Genomic DNA, 19,005 nt, shown 5'->3' on the forward strand with positions numbered 1-19,005 from the left:
TGCGCAGGCAGGCAATGAGTGAGAAATGTGAGAGGGAGGAGTATATCCTCTCTGCTGGCTGAACACAGCACCGTAATTATGCACTTTTCAGCAGGTTTTACCTTTAACACTTTCCTCCCGGGTTTGAGATTAGTGCTCACCATGCTTGATTTACTGCACAATTACTGAACAAGAGCTCTATCTAATCAATAAACAGGAAGGGGAAAAGTGGTAGGCTTTGAAGTATAGTTTGAGATTTTTTGCACGATTGAGCAGTGTATATGGTGCAGTCAGTAAGGGCAGCCTGGCTGCGATGCCAGTCTGTAAAATATCTATTATATCAGACACGCCTCTTTGCTTTACCAGCTCTCTAAGCCTCTTTACTGTGCTGAACTACTGGAGTGGAAAATGACATCTTTTTTTCTGACCACTGCTTAACACAGAGGTCAGCAACACATTGTCTAAAAAGGACATTCCCCCAAAATATTAGATTAAAATCACAAATTGTGCAATAAAAGTGGGGCGGAATGTGATCTTAAAACTTTACCAAAGTTACATGCGAAGGGACATAAAGCACTCTTGAGAGGTAGCTTGTTATGCCTAGTATTAAATGTCCCCAAATGGGCAGCCAGCACAATGACCTCCATGATGACACTTGCTACTGGCATGAGCAGTTATTTTAGGAAGCTCCAATGACCGGCCAGCACAAGTCTTTCTGGGGCCTTGTATAGCTTTTTGCGAGCGAGAGCTAAGCAATAGGCTTCTTTCTTCCAATTAGTCTGGTCTGTGTTTGATTTTTAGTGATGACAACCATATCTCAGCTGCAATTATGCTGCACTGGGAATGATGAGGGTTTAGGTTATTGATCCTCAATTGATCACCCTGATCAATGAGCACTTTTGTTTCTTTCTTTATGGGAAGTAGAGTTATGTCTTTTTCTTTGGCTAATGAGCAGGCCCAACAGAATGACCCTGTAAAGATATCTGTGTTAGCGAGTCACATTTGTATTAGTGATAGAGTTGGCTGTGCTCATGGAGCTCAACAGAGCAACATTCATCACAAGTGCACTACCTCCTTGTGGACATAGGTCATAGGCTACGATGGGTTTTATGAAAAAAAGAGGTCCTTATGAGGGGGGTGGGTAGAGCAACAGCTGTGTCTTTCTGCATGTTAATGATAGGGTTCTAATACAAAATGGTAATAGCTTAATGACTATTAGGGATATGTGATTTTGATCATTATCATTATGGAAGCAATAGTATTTTTCACTACACTTACATTTTTAGCTTTTTATCTCTAGTTTATAACACCCAAAGTGTAATGTCAGGGCTTCACTCATTAAAGTTGCAGCTTTTTAGTTGCAAGAGTTGACAGGTGACTCGGGTGGGTGTTTGGTGCATGAATTGCTTGAAGAACCCTCAACAGCAGTTTTCCTCCAACAAGGTACTTCATGTTCCATGCAAATAAGCCCACATATAGACCCACTCTGTATATTCACCTCCACTCAACCCCACTCATTAGTTTTCATTTTAAGAAGAGGACCTCTCAAAGGCCATGTTGCTCCTTTTGTCGGCGCAGTGCTTCTAATAGAGATAGCAGTGTAAGACTGGGTTAAATATTGACACTGGCTGAGCACATCATCACTGTTCTTAATTAGCTGGTGTCTCTAGAAAGCTTGTGCGAGGGCAGTGCATGAACAACTAACATTTCCCCTTATGAGATCTCAAACACCCTCTCCCCAAAACACATTTCTATGAATTTTACATAAAAAGGATACAGGATAGTCAGAAAACATACAGTGTTACAGTAGCCTGAAGCAGCAACCAATTATGTGGTAATGAAATATTTACACTACCAAACTGAGTACGCCAGGGGTGAAAGCTAGATAATACAAGCCTGAGGAGACTGTATTCTGTGTCTCCTCTCTGCCGTTACATCAGCGAAAACGTGGAACAGGAGATCAGCTAATGACAATAGGCTTAGAAGCTAGAGCGTGGGCAGATCTGCAGTTCAGTAAGTATAGCTTTTGGTCACCCCCACTGCAGTGGGCACACATTTAAGGGCTTTTTCTGGATCATAGTAGCCCACAAGGTGGTAAGGGGACACATAATCTTAACATTGACTCTCTAGAAGTTTTACTGACGGAGTCCTTTTGACTTCTGATGGCTACTCCCTCACAATAATATGGCAATGAATCTGCATTCACGGCAGAGTGTGATGTTTGTTCTCGAGGACTAATTGTGTTTGGGTAATGTTCCTGCTCTGAATTTAATTCTCACTGACTGCATTAATCATTACAAGTGGTGTTTGCCTGTATCTTAATCCAACACCCTCCTATCCCCGACTCATCGTCTCCCTCACTCTTATAGGGCTTATAGGGCTCTTTCGGGGGTGAAAGAGCCCTATAAGAGTGAGGGAGACGATCTCCAAACTCTTTTTTTTTTTTATCCTTTGCCAAGATTCTTGCTGGCCACATTCGTGGCGGCTCCACAAGGCCATTCTGCCGGTTGGCAAGTGACAAATGAGAGTCAGTGAGGTGTTGGAGAGCTGTGTGGGTGCAAGGGTGCCTCTGCCTTTAGCCTGCTAACACATCAGTGACCTACAGTACAGCCGAGTCCAGATCTAGGTAGTCTGTCATGTTGTTTTTATGTAGTATGCACACACATGCTTCCAGTAGCAGCCCTATATAACTCTGATCACACAGTGCGGTGCCTTTTATACACTCCTGAGATTTTCCTCTAAATCACATGGAAGTCATAGATGTACAAGACGATTCTGTTTGATTGATAACTTAACAGGTATTGCTGTGGTTTGCATTGCAAACAGCGACCCTTCACAGGAAGCATCTGAAAAAGCTGCATACTTAAACACAGGATCCACAGTGCAAGAGGAGTATATGACTTGTCACGCTGGCTGTGATTCAGATTTAAATCTTACGTGGCGGCCCAATTTCTTAGCCAGAAGACAGGGAGTGGTTTGTAGGGTAATATTAGTGGCCTCTGGATACAGTCACCTTGTCTGCTTCTGAAGAATACTCAGATACCGGGGTGGAGTATTGAGAAGTTATGTTGGTGCTGTGGGTGCAGAAACCACATGTTGTTGTTTTTTCACAGACCTGCTTGTTTTCTGTATCTCTTCTGAAAATCTCATTGTAGCCTTTAGAGTTTTACAGATATTGCTGTTTTGTATTGCGTAACTAATGTCATGAATTATTATTGTGATAAAAGTGTCAGTAAATCACTGATGCAATTAACTATTGTTGAAACTCAAAATCTAAAACTTTCAGCCTGCTGTGTGCTTCCTGTTTTGCTAAAATGAAAATGAAAAAAAAAATCTTCCCCAGCCCTGTATAAGTAATTATTGTCACCGTTGTCCAAAATGGAGGGTTGTGATGTTGACTCAGTGCTCTGGGTAATGGAGAGAAGGGCCAGGGCAGGTCCTGATTTGCCCTAATCTGCTTCCAGATGGTACCTTGCCACTACACATGTCATCAAGTGTCTGTAACAGTTGTTTGGGTACCCCCGTGGCTCCACCCTGCTTTCGCCTCCTGCAGGCAGACTCATTGTATTGCAATTCTGGCAAGCTCCTCCCAGCATGGCTTTCATAAAAGCACCAGGAGGTTAAGCTGTTAATTAGCTACTGAAAGAGGAGGCCAACAGCTTGCTGTTAATTTGCTTTACTCTTTTTTTCTTATTTGGATATTGACATCATTTCCTGCCTATTTTTGAGTCATCGCTGTGTGTCACAAAAGCAGGACAGAGCTCATTAAGAACGGGGGAAATGTGTTTATCTGGCTACTATGAGAAGTGCACATTATGTATGTATAGCCATGCTTATCCAAATGTTCTTAATGAGAAAGACCCTGGACGCCAGTGTTGGGCTCCTGTGGGCATAGGCCCAGGCTCGTTATCACCACACAGGGCATTGATCTCTCTACCGCCCGCTTGCTTATCCTCCTCCTCTTCCCCTTTCAAAGACAGTGTCTCGCACATGAATTATGTGGACACATCGATCAGCTGATTGAGAACTATTGTTTAGAGCCCTGGGTCATTATTGAAGGAGGGATTACCCAACTCTTGTTTTGTGCGTGCGCATGGGAGAGTGTATTACTCAGCTCCTTGTCACTGCACATACTCCCCTTAGCTCACCTTAGATTTGCAACGGCTCCACAAATGTGCACACACTTACACACGCACTGAACACATACAGCAGCCTACACAATCAACATGGCCCAAATGACTGCCTGCATTGATTGCCTTCCCTCCGCAATTATGTTCCCATTGTTTACTTTCTAGCATCTTACTCATTCAAACGGAATTCAATAATTATTGCTTTATTTAATGTTAAAGTAAGTAAGAGTGGTGGGTGTGGAGCACCGGTAGCTATATTGTCTTTAAGTGTCTCCATGACCCCTCCCCGGCTACTTTGTTTCATAGGCCTATGTTAAGTCATCCTCTCCAAGGATACCTACAGCGATCAGTCTTTACCTCGCTGCCCTCCCTTACGACACAGAGGTCTGTCTTGTTTCTCTATTCCCTCCCAGAGAAAAATATCTACTCTGTTTTTATTCACCGGTAGTGATGGATCATTTCTACAGCAAGGCAGTAGAGGAAGTAACTTAGCACATTATGGGGTTTGAGACAGAGGGACAGGATGCAGTGGCGAGGTGGCAAGGATTAGGAAGAGTAAAGGAGAAGAAAGGACAAGGGTGGGGATGAGGTTCAGGAAGCAGTAGGTAGGCAGTTTGAGCCTGGAATACATGGTCCCCTTAATCCACAACCTAAGTTTTAGGCATGTTGCAGCTTGCCGTGGCTAATTCAAAGCAGCCACCACACTTGGCACCCAGTGGGGCCTGTGGTTGGAGCTGTTCTTCGTGCTGCTGGCAGACAGGGAAACACAGGCCAAACAGCGAGCACTCCCTGACTCCAGTCACTCTGCTTTGCTTTCCTAAATAACTTGCTTACGTTCCAGGGGAATCCCAGAGTTCAGATTTATGAGAAACAAACCTCTGCACATGTACAAATACACTGCTGCTGGGAAGACGGGGGTCATTAAAATAAAATATTGTCATTGTCTAGACCCCAACCCCAAACTTAATCCTCATCATTAAAATATGCATTTTTAAAATAATCCTGATTTGGTTAGCGCTTGGACAATTTACATTTCATATTTTCTCTTTTGGATACAATAGGATAGTTAGAAATATACATGTACTCTATAGGTACATTGTATGGCCACAGTTGTCAGACAGCGATTAACCCATACAAGGGTGTTTCCTCTCCCTTTGGTCACGGTGTGTTTTTCAACCTAACAGGCACATTACATTGTTTCCCTTCAGAGTGAAATTGAGTTACCTCACTGGTTATGATTGCTGCCATGACATCACTATGGTTGAATAACAAAGGTGCTGCTTGACTTATTCTAACACATTTCAAGCCAAGGACTAGTCTGTACATTCTCTTCCTACCTGACTCCTACCTCTGTGATTTTAGAGGATGCAATCTTATCATTCAAGTAAGGAGACAGGTCTGCATTAATCTAATGAATTGCATGGCATCAGGTGTGAATTGTAATTTTCTAAACCATGTAAGCTTCCCATGGCACACACACATAGATACACTCAGACACCAGTTTTTCGTGCTGAGAATAGGGATGGAGGGACAGTTACAAAGCAACATCCAGGCAGATACTCACAGAGGGAATTTGGCAGCTCTCTTAGAATTGATAGCTATTTAGCTCACAGATAGTCATCTGTTTTAATGCATTAATTTTGTATTAACAGCACTGCCAAATTTAATGGTGGAAATTAGGGAATGATCGTAATGGTATGTGGCTTTGTGTGTGAGAGACTGCATGTGCATGTTTGTGTGTGTACATTTCTGATGTCCTTTTTGTTTTTATTGTTGTACGTGTTTGTTGCGTGTACATGCTGATTTATACTGCTCCATTGGGAGCCATTCTTTGGAATTACTGGCTCTCTGTCTCCCTTCCACCCTTCCAGTAATACCCACCTCTATCTTGTGTTAGTTGGACTCTCTCAGCAACCACACTGTTTTGTGTTAAAGGTGCACTTTTACTTTGCATTTAAGTGGATGGAAATGCAGATCTATGCAGTACTCTGGGTGGGTGGTGAAACTGATACAGGCGTGTGTTGCCCACTCAGAGGGCAAGGTGCGCTGTAGAGTTGTGTGAGAGAGGATGGGGTGGTGCCCACACCGCCCCTGTCCCTCTTTACCTGAAAAAGCACAGAGCACTGCTTCAGCCTCCACAGTAAGAGATAAGGTGCTCCATGGAAGAGAGAGGCTTGAAAAACCATGATTGCATTTTTAAACTATGAAAATCACCACAGTGTAAAACAAAGCTTATAACTGGGCCTTTCAGTAGAAAAGAAACAGATTGAAGGTGATCTCTCATGTTAAATGTAATTAAGAACATCTTTTAAAATCTATAACTAACAAATGTAGTGAAGTTTAATTTAGGGTTAGTCAACCAACCTCAGATTTTACTGTAGCGGACTGCATCTTTCCTTTAAAACACTGCAGTATAACTAAAATATGACTGAAGTATTTGTACCTACAATTAATGTGTCTTTGTGATCTAATCTGGTAAATCAGACCACACATACAGAACATTCAAATGCACACGGCATGTCTCCCATGCCCAATTGCTCTTGAGTACATCACTGTATTCTAGGCAGTCACACATTTATACTTGTTCAGCTGAATCTCCTATATGACTGCTGTAAATTCCCAGACAGTGCAGTGCTATTGAATCCATGCAACTGACCCGCCAGTTTCCCCCCATTATGCTCCACAGCTCCCCTCCTGTTGGGGCCTCGATAGGGCGCTTAGAAACCCCAGAGCCGGGCCGACCAACTCCTCCCAGCGCAACATGACTTTTTCATTAAGCCGCCAAATTCCTGCACTCCAGTTGGAGGTGATTTATCAACTAGGGGCTTCATTGCAGGTTCATAGGAAACAGACATAGGCCCTGTCTCATGCATTATTATGTTTCACATTCAATGTGTGTGTGTGGGTGTATGAGGGCGATGGGCTGCGAGTGTACTGTGTCCATACTGTGTTTGTGCTCTTAGCTGTAATCCTATGGATAATACCTACGGAATCCAGTGAGAATCCATGTTAGATAGAGTTAGTGCGTGTGATGATCAGAGGGTTTTTGCACTCATGGGCTAAGCTATGCTGTGCTCCCAGGCAGTATGGTATCATTTTGCCTCAGTCCTCTCTGGAATACTAAATGAGCAGGGGCCACCTCACTGATCACTCTTTGGTTTGATCTCTTACCTCGTTCACTGACTTTAAAATGTCCCAGACTGTGTTGGGTCATAGCCAGTGCAGAGATGGTGAAAGTGGTGGTTTACAGGTGTAGCCGTTTGACATTGTAGACAGAGCTACAAGCACTGGGGCAGGCAAATTTTAGCTCTGTTGAGGCCATCTTCCTGGCCAGTCAGGTTTATAGTGAGTTATGGTCGATTCAGGGGCAGGCGGTCTCAGGTTCACTCCTGCATAAACCCTGTGCTTTTATGGGAAACTATAAAACTCCCAGGATTTTTTTTCTACCTCCTGGGACTATCTTTGAAGTTTTGGTCAGGTGCTGTCATTTTTTTAAACTTGACTTCTTTTTTTGGAGCCTTGAGTCATTTGTGGCAAGAACTCTCTTTTTTTAATTCAAGACATCTGCTATGAGTAAAGGCAGTTTGCATGATGGATTTGCTGTTATCTATAACTGAATCTGTCTCTCAGGTTTCTCTCTACCTTTGTTCTGATGCAATATTTGTGCACAGAGGAAAAGGAGGAGAAGGAGGAGGGCTCCCACAATATCCTGCAACACCTATTCATGACATCATGGATGGCTTAAAATGAGGCGAGAAAGGAGAGCACACAGAGACACAGAGCCTCTTACAATCACCTAATAACTCTATTACACCGAGCTGTGGGGCTCACAAAAAGGAGAGAGAAAAAAAACTCTTATTCCTTTTCCTGGAAGCGGTGTCTTAATGCCCATTTTAGGTGTAGAAGTGAGAAATATGAAACCAAAGAGAATGAAACACAATAGCTCAGAAAACCCCATAGCAATATTACAATATTGCCAGAAAATTAAACATTAGGAGAAAGGGACAAGAGCATTTTAGGGAAGCTTAATATTGTTATGGCTTTTTTCCACTAGCCTGTCAACACCTGATTTAGATGTAATGTGGTTAAATGTCTAATGTTCCCAATGCGTTTACATTTTCCAGCCAGCCAAACAGGCCATCCAGTGCAGGAGAGGATAGTTCAGTTTCTTCTTGATGAAGGGTTCAGTTTTCTGAACCTTTTATCAAAGTGTAAGCCTGATGTGTGAGGTAAATGAACACAGGGAGGTTTATTCTCTTTAAATGCAGAATTGGTAATACAACCTGGTTGACTCAACTTTAATCACAACCTTTCAGCACCGTTTCAGTAATTATCTTCTTCTTACGACAGGTTATATTCATCAGTGCATTTTTTCCTGGTTTGATAGCAGATGTTATTAATTAATTTGCCATTAAATGTATTAGTGTTTAATTTACATGTATTTATTAAACACAAAATATGCTGTGGGACATACATAACATATTTAAATATACAGTAGATTTTTTGTTCTCTCAGCATGCCTCACAAGAGACATGGGCATCAAGACGATTAGAAGAAAAAGAGGAAAACTTTTGGTGATTGACATTGATCGCAGCCACGGAAATCCACAGCGAGACTCCATACTTTGATATTTGGAGCAACACATGACAAGCATGACACAAGTGGCCATACCGAGTCTGAGGCTTTCATTGTAAACATGCAGAAACAATCAGTGTGATGCTTTAGGATAGTGGTCAATAACGCTGATGCTCACACTAGGCCCAGCCATATTGTGTTGGCCTTGCATCATTGATTGAGCCATGCAGGAGGTAATTAGATTGGAGCTCTGTGGTGTGACAAGAGGTTGTGGTGGTATGGTGTCACTACGGGGCGTTAGGCATGTTGTGACACCACGGAGGATGGGCTGAAGGCTTGACTAGGCCTGCTGTTGAGTCTTGGAGGAAGTGCTGGGGTTGACAGGTCAATACTAGAGCTGATGTCCCGTCCTCTGAAGGTTGTCCTCCTGTTGTGGAATGTTCCAGTTTCTCTCAGAGTGTACTAAATCCCCCTCCTGCCTCACCACCAGCTCACTTTGCCTCTCTTTCTCTGTAAGAGAGCAAGGATTTAACTCGCCGTGATCAATATTTAGTATTCCATGCGTGAAACAAGCAGATGTTTGGAGTTTCCTTTTCAGAGACGGGAGGCTTCTGTTGAGTGAAGGGGATCAATGCTCCCTTCCGTCTGTGAGGCTGTAGACCCACGGCTTCTGAAGGGTGGCTGATGCGATTCCTGCCTGCGCTCGTGCCCCTGAGATTTGCGTGCGTCCTCGGCCTCTCCTGTCCTGTTAGCCCGCTGATACAGACACTCACGCAGACAAAGTGCGCAGTCCAAACAGTTGTCCTGAAGTGGAAGAGGTCTGGATGTTAAACAACAGGGCTGTGATTGGGAATTGATTTGTTCATTTGCCAACTGTTTGAGTGAAAGTGAGTCGGTGGTGCCTAGCCAGCTATCTGCCATCTACAATAACCTCTTTCTCTCTCTTTCTCCATGTTCATTTTTCTCTCTCTCTCTCTCTTTCTCTCTCTCTCTCTCTGTCTCTGTCTCTGTCTCTCTCTCTCTCTCTCTCTCTCTCTCTCTCTCTCTCTCCATTCCCTCCCACAGCACCTGCAGCAGCACGAAAATGCGGTGGAGGGTGATGCCTGCTACTACCATTGTGTGCTGTGTAACTACTCGACCAAGGCCAAGCTCAACCTGATCCAGCATGTGCGCTCCATGAAGCACCAGCGCAGCGAGAGCCTCAGGAAGCTTCAGCGCTTGCAGAAGGGCCTGCCGGAGGAGGAGGAGGACCTCAGCTCCATCTTCACCATTCGCAAATGCTCTTCTTCTGATACAGGTCAGAAACTGCCCCTGTGGCCCTTTTTCGTTAGGATCTCTTTATATGTGTCTGCCTTTGTTTTACTCTCTTGATCGCTCTGCCTCTGCTGCTCTGTCTCTTGTACACAAACACTCATCCATCGCTCCGCTGAGACACTGTATATGTCTGAGTTATCAAAATGTGCGTTCACAATTTGTTGCTCTTTTCATTTACATTGCCAACCCCCATAGATGTGAGATTTTTAAATGAAATAGCCATGATTGAAATACAGAAGTATTAAACTCAAATATACATTATTATTGTTAGATAGGAAGAACAGCATATTACACCATTATGACTTTTTTACTCTGTCAGAGATAACATTCCAGGGAGTTATGTCACTTAATTTGCTTGCAATAACTTTATTTTTCAAGTGTATTTTTGATATTGATATAATTTTAGGCCAATCTCATTTACACAAAATAATCCTGCCTTCAGCAGCAAAAGCAGTGAACCCTGTTAATGGGAGCTGTCCTTTTCAGCCATCAAAGACATATTGAAACGGAGCAATAAGGCCAGAGAAGGAGGAGCCGAACAACAGCAGCAGCAGCTGCAACAACAACAAGAACACAGCTACAACAACAGTAGCATGACGGAAACAAAGTGCCTCGGCTGCTCATTTATTATGGACTGATTAGGAAGAGTGAGCTGTGGTCAATTAACACTCTTTCTTAGCAGAGATTTGGTTTTCCAATCGCTTTAACTCCTTTGCCCTGACAAAGAGGCCCTATTGTGTGTCCCTCCAAGAGGGAACCATTACTTCCCTCGCACACATACTCGCTGTCTGTGTTATGCAGGGGGGGGGGGGGGGGGGGGGGGGGGGGGAGAAAGGCCAGCCTGTGAAGATGCTTTGTTCCAAGGAGGCAGGGATAATGAAGCCAGCGGCCGGGAAATTGCGCAAAAGGCAGTCACAGATCTGAAGCAAATCATTAGAGAACATATTTAGCCGAGCAATTACGGACAATTAAGCTTTCTGCTCGCTGCACTCCAAATATGTTAATGACTACAGTACAGTGGACAGGCGAACATGCAAAGGCAGGAGGAAGGGCCATTTAGGTTAAAAGGGTTGGGGGTTGGGAATTTACTATTTTTGTGTTTAGAGTTGTTGTCCTTTGTCAAAAAATATTTTGTGGTTGTTGTTTTTTATGCAGATGTTATGTTTATCAATCCTTTTTTTTCTCCTTTTTTTCTCTGTTAATCTTTGATTTGCTAGATGCCCATGTTTGTGCCAGGTTGAGGGATCCAAGCTTTAGGTTAGGTAATGGGCCCCTGCAGTGGGGCTGTGTGTGGGTAGTATCATTACACACACATAGACAGCAGTTACTCCCCTGCAGAGCATCATCAAATTACAATAAACCCTCACTTACTTGAGCAGACCACTAGCATTCAACAAAATGTAAAAGGAGTCTTCATTCTGCTCTTTTACAACAAGCTGCAGACAGATAAACATACAAACATAAGATCAGTTATTATGACATTATTTTCTATTCTATGAAATTAAATTAAGTGTGCAAAAAAAGAAAAAGTATTTTGATCAAATTAACTCAATAATTATCATACCTCTTCCTCTAAAATAGCTGACCTCTCACTTCTACCATCTCACACCACAAATGCCTTGTTCCAACAGCCTCAGCTGCGCTGGCTCACCTCCCAGCCCCACCCCTCCCCTAGAGCTGAACCATTCCCTCCCAGTGTAATATTTAATTTCCTATTCGCTAGCTCTTCTGTGGCACAGGGCTCTTTTTTGTGGTTGATGCATAGTTGCTAAAGTGGTGGAACGGTCTCTGGCTTGTTAAAACAAAGTTGCCCCTGGATTTCTGGGTCACCTCGACAGTAATTCTCTCGCATGCTGCTGTTCTGTGATCCTGCGAGTGGTCTCTGCTAGTGTAAGGTGCTGAGCTTGTAGCCTGCCTGGGATCTTTGCAAAACATATGAAGCCTTCTCTTTCCCCAAAAAGCTCACACCTTAAACACGTCACGTCAACTGATACCTTTCTATGACATCACTGGAATTCAATTTTGCTAGCTCATGCATGATCTGATGTGTTTTACACTTCACAACGTTGCATATTAATGCCCCTTATAAAGAGGCAGCAGACTGTAGGGATTCGTTGCCACTTATCTCCTCTGGGCTGGATGTCCAAGGAGAGCAAGGGCAGCAGAAATTAGGTTTCTTTCTAATTAGACTAACACAGGAATAAAAGGCTTGCATTGTTTTAATTCTTGCTCATACTGAAATTGTGCCGCTTAAGCATGTTGCTGTGTGGCCCCGCCTCCATTTGTCTTCTTTAACCCTTTCTCTGTGGGGAAACAAAGGGTCCACAGAGGGACCCCAGCCCCACACAGCTGTCCTGTATGCAGAGATCACTGAATAAAGCTCAACACTGACTTGAACGAATGCGCTGTCTGCAGCAGTGCTTGCCTAGTTTTTAGGATAGCAGCTCATTACTAGGTGGCAGGTAGACACAAAAAAGAGAGACATATGTGACAGAGAAGGTGGGAGGGAAATATTACAACTCCCATAAAGCAGTCACTTGTGAGGACAGCTGGTTTGACAGCATGAGGACAAAATATATTTTAGGCTTAGTGCTTACAGAGAAAAGGCATAACCTAGTGTCATGTTGATGTCAAGCGTAGGGTTAATGGTGACTGCTGACAACCGTAAGAATTGGGATATGTGCGTATGAGTGACCGATATATGGAGAACAAGAGAAAATGGTGAGGAGTGGATGCAAAAGATGTGGGGATACAAATTTAGGGAGCTTGCGTGTGAGAGCTTGTGTGTATGATGACCCTATTTCGAATGAATGATGTTCACCAGGGCATATAACTCAATGACACATTGAGGTTTCTCATTTCTTAACATTTAATAGAATTATTGAAAAATTATCAAAGTTATTTTTTGAGCGTAGAACAGAATGAGATCATGCCTCTAAAAAGGGCAAAGTTAAATTGCACTGAAGGGTGGATGCCCTTCTGCGAGAAATGTTTGCTTTGTTCTGTGTGTGTGTGTGTGTGTGTGTGTGTGTGTGTGTGTGTGTGTGTGTGTGTGTGTGTGTGTGTGTGTGTGTGTGTGTGTGTGTGTGTGTGTGTGAGACAGTGAAAACGAGATTCAGACAAGAACATTTTATAAGGGTAGAATATTAGTATTTTTCAGTGGCAAACGTCTGTGCGTTTATGTGTATGGAGGAGGCAGAGATGGAGAACGAACGTGGCTGACAGTGTGGATTAGCTCCTGCTGTAAATCTGCCTCAGTCACAGATGGCAGGCCCTTGATCGCTGGGCTGTGACGGCTTGGCTCTCATCGCAGGAGGAAATCCCTGTCTGTGAGTCGAGGAGGCTGGGAAGGAGAAGGTTGGGGCCGCCTGGGCAGCCACCAGTCATTGTCTCCTGTCTGTGTAGACATACAGGCCTGGGTGTTTAAGGGCAAAGACTGGTTTGGGAAAGGGTCATCTTACTTTGACTCTTTAGTTGTTTCCTCCACCACACCTGGAGCGCTTGTAAGTGGAACTTAAGCCTCCAGTTTAGATCAGTGTTACTTTTAATGGCCAGTTTGAGAAACTGGACAGGGGAGCTGTGTGCATTATTAAATGAAAATGAGACGAAAGGATGCATACAAATTACAGCATAATAGTGGTATCCAAAATGAGATCCATTGTTTGTTTTGCTAAAAGGGGTGCGCTTCCAGGGTCACACACCTAAAAGTAAGGCCTGTCCTGACAACAGAGGCATTTTTCTTCCCTTCCCTCATGCCTCCCTTTCTGCCTCATGCATAATTCCTGAGATGCTCTGAAAAGGCTGGAAAATGGGCTGTGACATAGAAAAATACACTTATAAAGCAAATAGAGAAAAGTCACTCATATTTTCTGATTGGCATGACACCTTGCAGCTCACTTTGAGATTCAATGAAGGCAGACAGGATATGTTGACATCCAATCTGTCAAAAAAAAGTATTCTTATATCTAATGCACTCTATTGAACTATGCCTTCATCTTTTAGTCGTATCCCCTGCGCTCTGTTTCAACTTATTAACAGGGTTTTACTCTCCCCTGCTTTCATTCTCCATCATACCCTGCTATCTGCATGTTCAGTGGCTAAGTTAAAGCTGCTAAAGCCAGGTAAAATCAGAGGTGAGCCAGGCCACGCTCTGATGGCATGCAATGGCCATAGTCTGAGCTTTTACTCCCCACAGGCAAGAGCGAAACAGACGGTAGCCATTTCTGGAATGTCCTCCTTTATTTATGCTTGTTACAATGCAAAGTAAACCTTTCCAGAAACAGGATATTGTAGCCCCTAACCACAAGACTCTTTCTACATGCCACATTATGGCAAATCTGAAAGTAAGTTGTATAGACAGACACTGCCGCAATGCGCTTTTAATAAAGGCGGTTATTGCCCTGGTGATGCAGAGTGGATATGAGGATGAGGACTGTGCAGGCCCGGATGAGTAGGGCCCCAGAGGGCCTGCAGCTCAGTCAGGCCTCCGTCAGTCGCCTGCCTTCTAATCCCTGTCCGAAGGGCATCAAGGCAGCATAGGAAATTGTTTGCTGTCCACAGAACGTGCCAGGAAATTCATAAATACATTACTTTTCATTTTGAAAATATTACAAAAGACTAGACGTTTATTAAAAAGCCAAAAATGATGGCTTTATAGATTTTCCAGTTGTGTATCAGCATTCATATGACCATGCTGCTCTAACTAACACAATCAAGTCTTTTCTTTCCCTGTGCCCCCTGCTTTATGGACCAGCTTGGTCTGAATTCCTCTGCTGGCTCATCCTGTAATAGCAAATTGACCAGAAAGCCACCACGCTATTCTAGGATGGGCTGTGAATAAAAATGTCTTCTGTCCAGGTTTTTACTACCCCACCCGACTGAACCCTCGTTCTGTAAATACTGGCTAGCTTGGCCCCCAGGCTGGAAGGCCGGTAATGTCTGGTTCCTGGTTGTGCCAGCCTGTCCAATTGATCTGGCTTAGAAGAGAACAGGGGCAGCATAAATGTCAACGTTGAGTGTTTATATACACAAAGCGACAATAAGAAAAGTGAATGAGGACAAGTTGGAAGCAAAAGCCTCTCAAAATCAGGACGTGAAGCTTTTTTAATGCAGTATTTTGGGATGTTTACTCATGCTGAGTTCACCTTGTGTGTGCCCTGTATGTTTTAAGCAACATGTGTGATGTTACCGTCAGTTATGTCATGTGGGTGTAAATATGTGCCAGATTTTATTTTGCAAACTCACATACCCATAAATGAGCACACACATAGGTGTCCACTTTGAGAATCAGGACATGTGTGGGTGCGAGAGGCTCTCCCTGTCATCAGGCCCATTTTCAGAAGAGACTGGCAGCACATTATAATATTGGTTTCCCTCTCTCTTGTCATTACCAGACACTCTCCTTGAAAGCTGATCCAAAAGATAGACAGTCCATCAGGAGACAGTCATCTCATTTGTACTTACTAAACGTGTTAATGAGTTCTATTTCCAGGCCTTGAGGCTTTTGCTGCTGGATATTGGAGCAGAGGTGGTGTGAGGTGCTGGATAGCAGGATCAGGAGAAGCTCGGAGGGAAGGAGGTAATGCAGTAGCCCTGCTGCCCCTCATGTCACTCACACGGAGTGACCACAGCCTCCACAGGGGCTGTCAGTCAGGGCTGAGGGCGGGAAGTCTGTGGTCTCAGACAGACACAGCCAGTGGAAGAGAGAATAGATTAGGTGACAAAGACATAATGGTTGTGATGGATTTAATTATAGCAGCAGTCGTGTCACTGCCATACAGGTACATGAGATGAAGGAGAAACAAGTCAATTTAAGACGATGGAGCATGACATAGTTTCTTCTCTTTAATGACTGATTTATATGAGATGCGTTTGACAGAGCATCGAATTAAAATATAGTTTGTTTTCATGTCCAAAATATTTTCAGTGCAGTTATAGCTAAGTGAGAAATGTATGAGTGGCTGACTTTTCTTATTAAAGAATATGGTGCTGGGTTTTGTCAACACATACTTTGACAAATACTTCTCCACAAGTGTGACTAACACGACTCCACTGACTCTTTTAATTTGATTACAGTTACAAAGAGCCAGTTGTGTGTGTCCCTCATTATCAAACCCACTTTAGTTGAGTGTCTTTGTCAAAGAATGCATGCCCAGCACATTTTCTACAATGTACTTATTAGTAAAATAACTTGCATGCTGTTGCAATACGATGCAGATACATTTTCTCTTGTTTGGCTTTTCTTTACCTATAGTCGTCAAATTTTATTTTTTCATAAGTTTTCTACACGCTCCTTACTTGAACTTCCGCCTAAGGCGCAAATTATGATCTTACATCCAGCATGTTCTCATCTATGATATTGATTGTAGTGCAAGCATATGCTAGGTAGTCTGGGAACTACAACCAATAAATTGTTAAACACTGAGATTTCTTCATTTGTTACTATGTTTTGGTATTGGGCAAACAGTGCTGCTCACTGTAGAATTAGGCAGCTCAATTTGACCATAGGCAACATCAGAGAAGAAACAGGAGTAAAGTTTGGCAACTATCGAGTCGAGGCTAGGAAAGTTTTATTTAACCATTTTTAATAAGGCTGTTTGTGCCCCCTAGAGAGAGCTGGTGGATCAAAGGGCATGATCTGTGCTATGGATGAGTTCACCCTGGGTCCAGCAGAGACGATAGCCCTCGCTGACAGCAAAATAAAACCAGAGAGTGAAGGATGCCCTATCCAGCAGCATGATGCCCTCACACTCCGAAGGCTCCATTTGAATAAAGGCAGATGAAGCAAAGACTGGCTGAAAGCACAGATGTTGTGATTTATCATCTACTCTCTGATAGATAAGCAAGAGTAGTGAACAGACTGTGTGTAAGTGCACGTGTGTATGTTGCTCATTTGAAGAATGCAAAAACTATACAGACACATACAGGATAGACACGAAACACAGGCATCCATGTTTTGAGTGCATTAGCAAAAATAGTCCCCTCCAGTGCCTCAACCACATCAACTAAAAGCAGCCAGGCATATGGCAGCAATGAGAGAAGTGCAGAAATAATTCAATAGTGAACCTTTCTAACCTTTACCTGTGGGCGTGAGCACCAGTCATTGATTCACGCTGTGCTTGACAGTACACTACACACCACCTGAGGAGGGTGAGAGAGGAGGGTGGGTGAAGAGAAATGGATGAGTTTGCTGAAAAACACGAAAGGATAATATGAGTGGGAGGAAGGTTCTACTGTGTGTCGGTGATGGTGGTGTGTGACATTAGAGGGAACTTTCCACAGATGGACACTGGGAATTATTCTGGATTTGTCTAGTTTCCACATATATTGTTCCCCTTCTCCCATGTAGCTGGGTATCAGCAGACGGACAGAAATTCTCACACCATGTCGAGTGTGATACCACTAGTGTAGTCTACAGTAGGCTGCTTTTGATTACAAAGCACCTTCAGGTCTGGGGCCTAAGTCTTCCAGAGAATTGTAAAGCTGACACACAGTAAGCCATTGGTTATCTCAGGATATGTGTTGTGAAGAATGTTGTGGTTGATGAGCAGAGCAAATACAGCACAGAGTCTCTTGTCATGTGGTGGCTATGGACTGAGCAGTCGTCCTTTGAAGGCACTATTTGGTAAAGAAGGGACGTTTCGGGGTAAAATATGCCCACAGCCCGAGTCTGTTTAGCCAGATGTGATCGCCTGCCAAGTGACACTGTGAGACAAAATTGCATTTGTTTTGTGACATTCTTACAGTTTGACTCAGTCAGATTTATGGTGTCCCTCCTGATTCAAATGATGGCCTATCTCTCACAGTCTCTCTTTGTCTGCCTGGAAACGCTGCTCTGTCGCTGCCGTTTTATAAGTTGGCTGTGAATGTGTTCTTCCTACTGTCCATTTGGGGAAAAGGAGCTTGGATGAGCATAGTGATGGATGATATTTACGCAAGGGAAAATGAATGAGGAGCCTTCATTTACACTGTAAAGGCACACTTAACAGATAAAGTTCCACCACGTCCATAAAGAGGGAAAAGGAGTTTTATTGCAGCAATACAAATTCAAGCAATTAGCAAAAAACATTTTTGTTGGCTGAGGTTTGGACCCATAATCGAACCCTTTCAGATTATTTTTATGTACTTATATTGTTTAATTACGTACTCCCTGTTGAGCTGCCTGCGTTTGGCAAGACATCGTCTGACACAGACATGGAGAGTGAAAAAATAAAAGTCTGCACATGTTTATCCCTTGGTGACAGATCTCACAGTGCTTATTTTATACTGTAAATAACAAAGCACAGGAAAGGAGTTCTTCACTTGCGGTAAGGACAAAACCAGTTTCTTTCTGTTTACATGATAACAAAAGTGTATTTATGCTTTTTACGCTTTTTTGCATGTTCATTTGTGGATCCCTTAGTATTCTTTGAAATATTTATTTTCACAGAAAACCACATTTGCAAAAATGCATACGGTAATAAGAGAGAAGGCAAACAAGTTGGAAACAGCAGAAAAAAACACCCTGACCAATTTGAAGCATTAAGATGAATAATCCACTGTTTAGAAAGCAAGCAAAGGTCAATTTTCATGCTGCTTGCTCCGTAAGCATACAGGAGAGCATATCGAGTCAATTCAGCTGCGCTGCACAGTCAAGGGGGAAGGACAGTCTCCTTTTTTGCATTAGTCGGCTATGTTGGACCAAGTGCTGCTATAAAAACAGTTTCCAGTTTCCACTCAGGAGGCAGATGGTTTGTTTTTTTAAATGAAAATATTTTTGATGATATATGTTCACTCGAATAGCTAGTTTGAAAGAATATATTGATGTTTGTCCAGAAATACTCAGGTGTGTGATCTGAAATTATGTGATAGAGCAACAGCCATTTCAAAATACCACAATAATATATCTATTCATTGTATTATACTCTAGTTTAAGTTTGATACTTGAAGGTACTGGTATTGTTACTTAAAGGCCTATGATCATTGGCTCTTTTTAGTTTTTCTCTTTACTTTCTATTGCGTGGGGACA

General features: G+C 43.0%; 1 protein-coding gene across 2 annotated transcripts in view; it reads left to right on the plus strand.

The window, feature by feature from the left end:
• The window catches only part of zfhx3b (zinc finger homeobox 3b), a 136,785-nt gene that overhangs the window by 67,498 nt on the left and 50,282 nt on the right, over window positions 1–19,005 (plus strand). For both annotated transcript variants that reach the window (XM_068731092.1, XM_068731093.1), the window contains exon 5: window positions 9,750–9,981. In XM_068731092.1, the coding sequence (XP_068587193.1) occupies window positions 9,750–9,981 (232 nt within the window). The remainder of the gene's footprint in view (window positions 1–9,749; window positions 9,982–19,005) is intronic.

The sequence above is a fragment of the Cebidichthys violaceus genome, unplaced genomic scaffold (genome assembly GCF_023349555.1).
Source record: "Cebidichthys violaceus isolate CVI_PGR_0920_01 unplaced genomic scaffold, fCebVio1.0.p SCAF_5, whole genome shotgun sequence".
NCBI classification, from domain to species: domain Eukaryota; kingdom Metazoa; phylum Chordata; class Actinopteri; order Perciformes; family Stichaeidae; genus Cebidichthys; species Cebidichthys violaceus.